General features: G+C 49.3%; 1 protein-coding gene across 1 annotated transcript in view; it reads right to left on the reverse strand.

The window, feature by feature from the left end:
* Atp10b (ATPase phospholipid transporting 10B (putative)) overlaps positions 1-12,064 on the reverse strand; it is a 129,915-nt gene that overhangs the window by 42,278 nt on the left and 75,573 nt on the right. Inside the window, exon 5 of the mRNA XM_042699612.1 lies at positions 263-467. Within this exon, the coding sequence (XP_042555546.1) occupies positions 263-467 (205 nt within the window). The remainder of the gene's footprint in view (positions 1-262; positions 468-12,064) is intronic.

Genomic DNA, 12,064 nt, shown 5'->3' on the forward strand with positions numbered 1-12,064 from the left:
AGACTGCATCTCAATGAACAAGTGAGGCATGGTGACTCATAACGTCAGCTACATAGGAGGCATGGATAGGAAGATCACTGCCTGAGGAAAAAGGCATTGCCCTGAACGAAAGGCATGAGATCCTCTCTGAAAGGTAAAGCCAAAAAAAGGGTGAGGAGCATGGCTCAAGGGCAAAGTACCTCCCCTGCTGCCACAAATCCCAGGGGGCACAGGCTTCGTCTTTGCTGGTTCCTGACCACTGACGGTACCAGAAAGAGCCTACCTGCTGTGAGAAGCCCTTCACCACACGTCTTTGCTTGAGGTTGGTCTCTCCGTCCAGGTTGGCGGTCTCCAGGTGGCAGATGCCGCTGGGGTCCGAGGAGAACAGGAGCAGGATGTCTGCTGGGATGATCTCGTTGCAGTGCATTTGGATGAAGTCTCCCACGCGCACGTCCTTCCAGCACTTCTGCACATAGCCCTGCTCCTTCCTTGGGTGGGGAGAAAGACAGGGATCTCAGTGGGATTCACAACCCCTCAGGAAATGCATGGATGAGTGGAGAAAGGTCCTACTCATGCCTAAGTTATCTCCCAGGTCAACCTATCAAGAGATTGTGCCAAATTGTACCTTGTTCCAATGGACCATGGTTATACTCTCTCTAGAACAGGTAAATGTGATTTACAGGGTTCTGGTAATAAAAAAGATTGGTCTTTGTGATTAGAATTTTGACAGACTACAGGCTATATAGATCAAGTTCTGTGCTCAACCATTGCATCTTAGCAGGAAAGAAATGTGAAGAGGAAGTTAGCCAGGCTGTCATATGAACACTGACTACCAGATAGTGAGTGATCAGTGAAGCAAGCAACATTGTGAAGGATTGGGATAGAGTAAAAGTATGTTTTTTCCAGTCCTGGGGCTTCAGTTCAGGGTCTGAATGCTGTCCCTGAGCTTTTGTGTTCAAGGGGCTAGTACTTTACCACTTGAGTCACAGCTCTACCTCTGGCTTTTGGTGTTTTATTTGGACATAGTCTTGTACACTTTCCTACCTGGGGCTGGCTTCAAATGATGATCCTTAGATCTCAGACTCCTGAGTTGCTAGGGTTATAGGTGTGAACCACTGATGGCTGGCTGAAAAGGTAGTTTTTAAATTATGGGAAGAAGAGAGATAGTAAGATAGTTGCTGATAGTGGACATTGTCTATGAAAGTTGGAAAGTGATGGAAAGTGGTGAATGCACTGGGAAGTCTGACGGGATGAGACACAAGGTAAAAGTAGAATCAGAGCATGATAGAACTAACTCAGAGGCTAGGACTTACTTTTCCATTGCACCCAGTTTATCAAGCTCAGGCAATAGCAGCAGCAACAACAATGGCGAATTTATCATGGGAGCATGCTGAGCACTAGTGTTTATGAACATTTCATTCCCTTGTGTAGACATTATCACCTCCCATTTCACAAATGAGGAAACTGAAGATCAAAACATTTCTCCTCGAGTCTCTCAAGAACAGCACTGAAATCTGAGCTTGGATCCAACGTGACAGAACATGGGAACCTCCAGTTCCCACCATTGGGTGTGCTACCTCCTGTCAGCCATCTTAACCCTGCTCTGCTTCATCTAATACAGGTAGGCCCCTTTCCCAGGGACATTCATTCCACTTCCATACAGCAGTTTTTCTTTAGAATAGCCCCAGAATCACTGGTTACACATTCAGACATAGAATCTTTGAGATTCTGGTGTGCATCACACTCTCATTGAGCAAGGGATGCTCTGAGTAAAAGACAGAGGAACTAGGTTTCCTTCCTTCCCTTCCCCTTCCCTTCCCTGCCTCCCTCCCTTCCTTCCCTTTCCTTTCCTTCTTTTCCCTTCCCTCCTTTCCCCCTCCCTCCCTCCTTCCTTCTTTCCTTCATTCCTTCTTTCCCATGAAGTCACTTGCTTGACTTGCTTGTTCAAATGTCACTTCACTCTATCATTTGAGCCATGCCTCCAGCCTGACTTTTTTTGCTGGTTATTTTGGAGGTAGAGTCTCACAAACTTGTCTATCCAGGCTGGCTTTCAACTATGATCCTCCAGATATCAGCCTCCTGAATAGCTAGGATTACAAATGTGAACAGCTCCTTCTGTGACCGGGTCCATCAAGTTGTCTTGTCCATCTCCATGACCAGGCAGCAGAATAACCCCACACTCAAAGTTAGACTAGACCAGTCTCCCACTGCTTGCTGTTGGTCATGGTTTCCAGGGAGTTGCCAGGGTCCTGGTAACCTGTCCTTGTTTCAGGTGCAATCTTGTGCTACTTGAATGACTTGTGATCATAAAAGAATGCTTCCTGTCACTACTAGGCTCCCCCAAACACAGACATCCTGAAGGATTGAGTCCTGCCGTTTCCCCAGGTGCGGGCTCACATGCTTGTCCACAGGCAGTTCATTCCGACGTGGGCCCCCAGGAGACAACAGCCCCTCACCCCAGGTGGAGCAAGGACATGGCCCTTGATCCCAAGGAGACTGTAGCCCATTTTTATTCTCTGTTTCCTTGTTAAGCCCTATAGAAGCTCACCTCAAAACCCAGTCCCTCACACAACCCCCAAACCTGCGGGAAGGTCTGTGCCCCTTGCCGTTCCTTGATAAACCACAGAGTCCGGCCTGTTCCTTTTCCATTCTCCCAATGCATTTTCCCAACGTGTCCCATCCATGGGGCTGTGTTTCTCAAACAAGACTCCCCAGGGGGTGGCCAGAAGCTCTGTGAGTGTATTCATTAGTGATGATTTGTGGAGAGGGTGGATAGTTAGTCCCTTCGTTAGAAGAGCCTCACGATACATGGATGCTGTAAAATGACAGCACATTTGGTGAGACTTTTCAGGGACACGCGGGACCCTCTGTTCTTGCGCTTGGTTCCTTTGTGGTGGCCACCGGCTGCTCCGGGGTCCGCTCTGTCTCCCCAGCTGTCAGGCCAGGGCTGCACACCGCTCCCCCAGGGAGCCCAGCCAGGGTAGGTGAGGAGGGACAGAAGGTAGCTGATGCGTGAGAGCGGCGTGCCTCAGCCGGGTGCCGCCCAGATGTGAGCGGCAGCTGGCGGGGAGCGGCCCGCGGCCGTCACGCCCTCATGCATCTGCCTATCTGCAGCAGCTGCCCAGAGTGGATGCAGCCACGCATCCCGGCCCCATCGCCGAGCCCACACCTGGGAGCTGATCAACTGCTTTAGTTTCACGCCATGTTCATTGCTGTTTAAAAGTAAGACAAATCCATGGGGCTTGGGACAAAAAGGCTCCATCTGGCAGCTTCGGCCTGGAGGAGAAATGAAGTGGCGTGGTGTTATGTTAAGGAGCTTTCGGAGGAGATGGGACTTATTAAAAGGTAAACAAACAACCAGAGAGCTTTGTGACCAACTCTATGCCACGGGGGTGGTGGGGGGAGGCAATGAGAGGGGAAGGAGGCGGCCAGGATGCTTAAGTACACTTTCTCCAGCCCTTGAGTTCTGAAATAGACTTTCAGGGAATTTGAACCCTGGAGTTGGATCAGGAGAGATAAGATGTTTGGTGAAAGTTCTGCTGCCAGACAGAAGGAAGAGCTGATCTGCCTGGGCTTCCCAGGCAGATCCAGAATGTTCCATGCAGCTATCCAGGTCCCACAGGGACCTCCAGAGAGACTTGAATGCAGTAGAAGGATTTGGGGGTGTGCTGGAGTCTCAGCTTCCTACCTTAGGAGCTGTGTGGTGGGGTGAATTACGTCACCTCTCAGAGCCTGTGTTTCTTCTATCTGCCACGGAAGGTTCTAGGCACACTTCCCTGTGAGCCGCCATAAGAAGGCCTGGAGACATGGCCCTGGGGAAGGACTGAGCTCCAGGTTCTGTATTTAGTAAGTACTCACGACATCCAATGGGACAGTGATACTCTTGGAACACCACTGTTGGTGATGTCCAATATGGGCCTGCCCCGTTCTCCAGCCCATCCCGGGCTGGCTTCGAATGCCAGCTCAAGCTGATAGTTACGTTCCGTGACTTGAGTCTAGGCAACAAGAACCTATAAATAGTAGAAACTCTAAGAAAAATAAAAAAATGAAATCCAAACCTTTCCCCCAGAGGGATTGAATCTCCACAAATGGACCACGCTGGAAAGGTCATCCTGACAATGTGGACCTGAGTGGACATAGCTGATAGATCTCCAATTCCACCCTCATTTTCCAGTGGGAGAAATGGCTGGCCTGGCACGCTGCAGTGTGGTAGAACTCAGGCTGGGGGGCCTGGGGCTGGAGTGGGGGTGCCTGTGACCCCTCCACAGAACTCTCTAGCTCTCTGTTTCTTTATCTATGGAGTGACAAGACCTTCCCATAGAGGCCAGTGGAACTCCAATCTAAGGAATGGTTTTCTCGCAGCCAGGGGACCTCTAATGACACGGTCAATGTGACAGGAGCGAGCTGTTTGGCTGGAGGCGGGACGGAGGATGGGTGGCCCCAGGAAATGGCATAAAGGTGGAAAAATCTCCAGGAGAGACGGCCTGAGCTTGGGGCCGAGGACGGGGAGGTAGACGTGGTCTCCTGCCTCTCCCTTCATGGCCCCTCTGCTTGCCTGTCTGGGGTTTCCAACCTGGAAGATTCAGGAAAGCTCTAGAAGGAAAACAGCTGGGGCCTGAGGCATCACAGGAGGCCAGAAGCCGGGTTGGAGACATTGGGGGAACCGGGGGATGGTTCCCTACAGGATGGATCTGGATGGTCCACTTTCTCTGGGGGGGGGCTTGAGGGTTGGCGTGAGAAGTCTGAACCCCCCAAATCATCAGTATCACCATTAGATATTTGTGTTTTTTTGGGTCCGGTCGTGGGGCCTAAACTCTGGGCCTGAGCACTGTCCCTCAGCTCTTCAGCTCAAGGCTAGCCCTCTACCACTTGAGCCACAGCGCCACTTCCGGCTTTTTAAAATTTTTTCTGCTTATGTGGTGCTGAGGAATCGAACCCAGGGCCTCACGCATGCAAGGCAAGCGCTCTACCACTGAGCCACCTTCCCAGCCCGACCATTAGATATTTGTGATGTTGCAGTCTCTTCTCCCTCACAGGCTGGGTCTCCTTTACCCAGCAGGAAGGTAAAGACAAGGTCTGGGGCAGGGGTGGCCAGGCGTGACCCCACTGACCAGGCATGACAAGAGCACAGAATGTCACCACGAACTGATGGCCAGTGGGAACTCCATGCTTCAGAGGACAGGGGCCTCCCGGGCGCCTTCCCGTAAGGGCACGGCCGCAGGCTAAGGGGAGTTGGAGAACACAATGCTGTCCAGCATCGCCTGTCTCTAACCTGGGCAGGTGCAAATCCTACCACTCCCTTTTCAGCCCTGGGCTCCGGCCAGCCAGGCCAGCCCAGCCCAGCTGCTGGCCATTCTGGCTCACGTTTCTCAGTCCTATTTGCTCACTGTCTTCATGCATCTTCTATTTTCAATTCTGCTTGTGGGAGCTGGGTCTTACAATCATATGCTTATGTCCTGGGTTCAGTGTCGAGCACATAGTCCATGTTTATTCACTGAGTTCTTGGTCTACAGGATTTTTGTCTACGGGATAGTTAGTGGGAGTTTTTCCCTGAACCTTCAGCCATCTTAACATACCATCTGTCCATCTGTGTTATGGACAACAGCGGAGACGTGTTTGCTAATAACACGATCATGTATTATGGATTTGCCTGTATGGTACAGCATGCTTGCAATGCTCCACCAAGTGAACCATGCGAGCACTTAGCTGCCTAATAAGGAAATGACGTTTACACTTACCACCATCACTATTTCATAGGCAAAAACAACTCCCCTGAGGTCCTGAAGCTGGGGTAGGGTCCTCCAGCATGGCTATCAGACCCTAGGTGTGGCAGCCATGGGAGTTTCATAGGCTTCATTCACTGTCCTGGCTCTTTGGGGAAAACAAGTCAGAGAAGGAGGCCACATAAAACCTGATGGACACTGGCCACAGCATCTCAGGCTACGGATTCTGGGGAGAACCGAATGTAGGCTCTTCTGGAATGGCCAGCTGAACTGGCCTGAATGGTTCATAGCTTGTCTTGACATGAGTCAAGACAATGGGAGAAAGTGTGTGTGTGTGTGTGTGTGTGTGTGTGTGTGTGTGTGTGTGTGTGTGTGTGTGTTGGGGGAAGGTGGCTTGTAAAACAGATGCCTCTGAGAGAGGCCGGATTTGCTGGTGGCAAAAGCTGAGCAAACACCTGAGGCTGATGCCCCAGTTTGTTGGCCCGTGACCTCCAGTCAACTGCACTGTTATTTGTGCTATTTGTGGTTATGCTTCAAATACCCCTGGGCCTTTCTCCAGCTGTGTCAACTTTTATGGCTCTCCCATGAGGCCCATTTTGCTACAGTTCTGTGCTTAAATGCCTCTGTCTTCTTCACATACATCCCCAAACATCAGCCCTGTCTCTCCTGCTCACCTTAGGCTAAATTTATGGTGATTCTCAACTAGTACGCCTCTAGAACCCTCTTCCACAATATTTTAGCTAACATTGTTGCATTGCCACCCTATTCCTGGTAGCATGCTCAGTGTCTTATATGCATTCCTTAATACCAAAAGCCATCTTGGATGTGGTTGTAGGCAAAGGTCGGTTTATAGGTGGCATTGTAGAATGAGCCTGGAAAGACTTTAATTCAGTCCCAACCATCACCTTGCTCTCCTTTCACTGTTTTTTTCCTCCCCTAGAGGGTTGTGATCAGAGGAAATAGTAGAACGGAGAGAAAAGAACTTTTCTATGAACACACATACAGCTAAGATACACTAAAACACAATCAGTGCTAGAAGTTGGGTAGAACCAGAGGGTACTGCCATAGGAAAAAGTGGAGTTGTGATGTCAGGGAATTAAACCAGTGACTTATTGGTACACTGAGGTAAATGGCCTGCAAAGATGGCCTCCTTTAGTCCGACTGACCCTGGTAGGTGGGTGCTGTCACTGGGGAATTCCAGGAGAGGGAACAGGGGCTCACATGGCCCATTAGCAAGGCACAGGTGAGGGGCAGCACCTCTGAGCCATGGCCAGGTCAGATGCAAAGTCCTCTGTGGCCACATGGTGGGACCATCCTGAGGTCATCCCTCCTGGCCTTGCCTCCTAGTCTGTTTCTATAGTACAGTTATTTTCTGCCCTCTTGTCTGTCATCCGCATAGCTTGTCATAAAATAGTCCTGAGAGATTAGGATTCCCATGGGTCCGGCTGCTGAGGGGACAAGGTCAAACAGGTCATTAGGAGGGAGACTCTCCACCTCTGGAGGAAAAGTCAGACAGGAAGTGAAAATGGAGCTGGATCATTCCGCTCTGAAATGGCTGACATTTCTTGGTTCTGGTTTTTCTGATGCCAGCAGGAGCCACACATACAGCTGTGCGGGGCAGTGTGCTCCGTCTGGCTCCATGTCACTCCTCTATTGGCAGTGTCACTTCTTTGGAGAAACCTTCCCTTGGCCTCAACGTTCCCTGCTCCCAAAACACCTGGGATAGTGCTGTGTGGATGAGTCTTGAACTGTGAGGCCTTGAGTGTACACTGCCAAGATGGCGGCCGCACACTACCAAGATGGCGGCCACACACTACCAAGATGGCGGCCACACACCAACTGGATGACTAAGGGAAGGATTTCAACACAAGGACCAAAAAAAAAAGCCAAAACCCACCCTGGATTTGCCTCCAATCACATTCTTCCTTCTGCCAGCCATGCTTTCTGAATACAAATACACATTTACTAAGCTAGCTGGAGAAATTCAAATCTCTTGCTGGGTAGGGTTTGTAGATTCATTAAATGGAGCCCTGGGAGAAGCTAAGCTAATACAATTTTGAAGCTAATCTCTCCTAGTAGTCATCCCATAGATCTGATTAATGGGTCACCTTTAGACCACAAGCACAGCTGCCATATTAAAAGAAAATGCCGTAACAGGATTGTAATGCTGTTAACAAGGCTTTCTTGCTGCTTGCAAAAAAAAAAGAAAAGCAAAAAGACTTTTTTTTTCCCCCACAGTAGAAACGAGTCTGGACTGAATGACGCGTGGGACTGTGTAGTGAGCAAAATTCTGTGGTTGTGTCTTCTCCCAAAACTGAAACAAGAAAAAGGCATCATTTTCTCAAGTAGGAGGAAGCGTGTGGAGTTGGGACTGGAGCGCTTTGGCATTGCTTCTCACAAGGAGCAGGCATTTTCTCCAATCTTGGCCTTGTGTCTCCTGGTGTGGCACTGATATTTGGTCAAAATGATACCGGGCTGTTTCGCTCCTCTTTTAAGATAATAATGAAAATAGATGAACTATTTCTGGCTCTCTCTGGGGCTCTCAGAGGACTGGTCGACTTCAAAGTCAGAGCTCGAGGGACAGTAGGTACAGAATGTTCTGAGCTGGGCATCTGCCTGCCTGCTGATCTGTGGGAAGCAATTTACATAGAGGCCCCCCCCAAATATTTTAAGTGATAATCATGAGGATGTGGTGGTGGTCTCTACCATCACATCTGCCACCACATCTGTTTCCTCTGCTCTTGGAGATTAGTTTCCACTTTTTCCTTTGGCTTTTGTCTAATAAACGTACATACCCATGGAGACCCTGACTTCCTGCTGGGCTCTGTGGGAAAACCCCATCTCCTGTCCCCAGAGAATGAGTCAGGGTGGAAATGTCACCCACTGGGACCCGCTGAGACACGAGAGGAGTTAGGAGGAAGCTTCCTAACTTTCGAGAGTCTTGTCATCAGATCTTTCTTTTCCCTCTTGGGGGTTACTCCACGCAGTTGCAGGGGCTGGCTCTGTTTCAGCCTCTTTGTCGCCAAGAGGCAAGGTTTCACGAGGGTTAGGATGATACAGGCACAGGGGTTGAATGAAGAGCGGGTTGCCAAGTCTGGATCTAGAATGCTGCCTGACTCAGGCTGAGAGAGCCTGTCCATCTCAGGTCAAGTCAGAAGTGGAAACTCAGACCTGGAGATTTAGCTGACATTCCTGGGCTAGTGACAGGGGGGGGGGGTGTAGATCTGGAGGATAGGCCACTGGCTGCACACTCAGCTTAAGATTATATCCCTCTCTCCCTTTCTCCTAGAGGAGGAATCTCAGCAGAACCTACTTCACCTTGTGTAGAGACGTCAGATTCCCAAGCTATTCTAAAGCAAAATGAGGAGGAGGGAATCACAGGCCAGACAGAGATTTAGAGCCCATCCAATAGGCCTGAGGTATTAGGCCTATTTGTTATTAGTTAGCAACATTGAAAAAAAAGTCAAGTTATTTCAAATAGAGACATCAGTTTCTGGCTCCTCTAATAAAACTCAGACAGTCTGGTAACAGACACCAGGCTTATTTCCATATAGTAACAATCCAGGCTGAATGAATGGCCAGTCCTGCCTACTGGGGGGCATGGTCTCCCCACAATCCCTTCTTCCTGTCAGAACCACACACAAACGCCCGTGGTTGGTATGAATATGAGTCAGAGTGCTTCAGAAAACGGTTTAGTCCATTTCATTTAATTAGTTTATCTGTCCCCCATACTCTTACTACTTAACTGTAATGGAAAAAAAAGAAGTTTCCACAACTTAGCTATTAAAAGTACTGTTAAGGTCCAGCAAATCTAGAGCAACACCAGCCTAATCCAAGATAAACACATGTCTTTTCTCAGTCCTTCATGGCCCACTGAGTCATGACATATAGCATACAAATTTCTGGCCACGAATGTCTTTTCACAAAGTGAATTTTGTTGAATAACTTTTGGGGAATCCCAGCGTGCTGCTGGAATTATGTCCCCAACCCTACTGCCTAAATGATTATCTTGGTTTTCCTGTGTTCTCCACAGTCTTTTGAGAACAGGACAGGAGAAAGCTGGCCTTGGTGATCAACTAACTCTAAGACCAGCACTAAGAAGATATTATTATGTTGGGGTGTCTAGACAGGCCAGGCCAGAGTTCACAATGGCCAATGTGTACACCCCCCCCCCCCCCCGCTTCCATCCCAAACCCTGATTCCTGGCTGTACTAACCACAAAGGAGAAAAAGTTTGGAAAATCAGAAGTGACGAATGGCTTGGGTGCCTGGAGGAAAACAACACTTCCTCAATGACTGGCTCTTGCAGGGAAAGCAAACATGTCTTCCTCTCTTTAGAATACCTCCACTCAAGGCGGAGGAAAAGAAAAAAAAATCAAAATCTCAGTAGCTAAGCTAGCCAGTGTACTCCCAAACGTCACGATAATTCGATCTAGCCAGGAAAAGAAGAAACGAAAGTCCTTCAGTTGGAGGGACAAGCTGTTTCCTTCTGTCCCTAAGGGAGCTTAGGTGGGTGTCACGGTAGGGTCCCAGGGAGTTGGGCCTTTTTCCCCTGGAGAGTGAGAACAGACCCCCTAACAACTCCGTTTGAGCAATGAACAACCGTGTGTCAGGAAGGATATTGAATACTGTGCAAGTGGTTGGCCACACTATTCGTTTTGTTAGAGAACAGCATCAGAAATTGTCCTCAAGGATGGTATGAATGCTGGAGGATTTCCAGGCATTTTTCTTTATATATTGCACACGTCCTTGCAGCTTGCATTTCCTGGCCATCCATTATACGCCACACACAGGCTAAGCATTCCCCCCCCACCCCCCCAAGAATGACCATTCCCAGGAACACTGCAGGAATGAATGGCTCCCAACTTAGACAAGAAGAAGAGACTAAGAGAGGTCGCTTCCCTGCCCCCTACTCCCCACAAAGAAAAGTCATGAGAGGGGAGCTAATGATGGACTCGGGCAAGATCCTGCTTTTCTAATATAATGCCATCCCCTCCCCGCTGTTCCCCTAAAACCAATGCCAAGATCATTTCCTACCGAAGACCTTCTGGTTTTAAAAGAGGGACCCCCATCTTCTTTCTCTTTGGCTTTTCAACTGTAATGGCTCTCGAGAGAACTGAACACTGATGCTGGAAATGACCCTCTGGGTCTCCACGCTCCCTCCTCCAGATTGGCTGGCGGGCCTGGGCAAGGCCTTGCTGCCCTTACCTGCTGAAGGCCAGGCATTCCCGGTTATTGATGACTTTGTCCGCTTTGTACCTGCGGAAGTCTTCCCACGCGTCCTTGATGGCCGTGACCACCAGAATGACACAGACGGGGACGACGCTCACCCCGGGCTGGAAGGCGTTCACCACGGGGATGAAATTCAGAATCACCACGGCCACGAAATAGAGATTGGCGAAGCGGTGCAGCTGCTCGAAGAGGTTTTTGGGCACGAAGGACAGCACGGTGTATTTGCTGGTCTTAATCTGGTTCCCGCAGTAATGGTGGTTGGGGTTGTCTTTGTGGGGTTGGCCTTCAAAAGGCAGGTTGGAGACGACCAGCCGTTTCCTGTCCTCTTTCCTCTTCCGCTTCTTCCTCCTCTCCTTCCTCATCTCTGCTCAATCCTGCCTCTGCACTTTTCATAATTCAACCCTCATCTCTTGCTTGCCTTCTTTGCCAGGAAGTTTTCTTTCTTTCTTTCTCTTCTCTCCCTCTCTTTTCTCTTCTCTCTTCCTCTTCCTCTTCCTCTCTCTCTCTCTCTCTTTCTCTCTCTCCCTTTTACAAAAGGAAAATTAAAAACAAAAGGCCAGCAGACAGCAGCAGGACTTGCAGGGAAGGGCTGTGTATTTACCTGGCCACTTCCTCCTATTTGTTCTAGACTCCACCTGTTGGAATGCTGACATCAATCACAGGTGTCTTCTGTTTTCCATCTCCTGGCAGCCAGGGACAGGTGCACCAACTCTGGGTCCTAAAACCTACCCGGTTAAGTTCCAAAAGGAAGAAGTTTTTTCCCACCCAAGAGACTTGAGGTACTCAATATGGCACCGCTTTTCATGTTGAAGGGACATTGTCTGAGACCCTCCAGAGAGAGTCTCCTGAAATTAATCTCCTGAGTTGACCTGATCATCCTAGTGTTCAATTCTGGAAGTTTCAGGAATTACAATTAAATTTCAATCTACTTCCTTTGGGCTTGAAGTCAGGGTCTGGGCAATGTCCTGCTTTTTCATTCAAGGCTAGTGCTCTACCACTCAGCCTCAGCTCCACTTTTGGCTTTGTTTTGGTGGTGAACTGGAGATAAGTGTCTAACAGACTTTCCTCCCTGGGTTGGCTTTGAACTGGGATCCTTAGCCTCCTGAGTAGCCAGGATGACAGGCGTGAGTC

The sequence above is a fragment of the Dipodomys spectabilis genome, unplaced genomic scaffold (genome assembly GCF_019054845.1).
Source record: "Dipodomys spectabilis isolate Male_0828 unplaced genomic scaffold, ASM1905484v1 ptg000258l, whole genome shotgun sequence".
In the NCBI taxonomy this organism is placed as follows: domain Eukaryota; kingdom Metazoa; phylum Chordata; class Mammalia; order Rodentia; family Heteromyidae; genus Dipodomys; species Dipodomys spectabilis.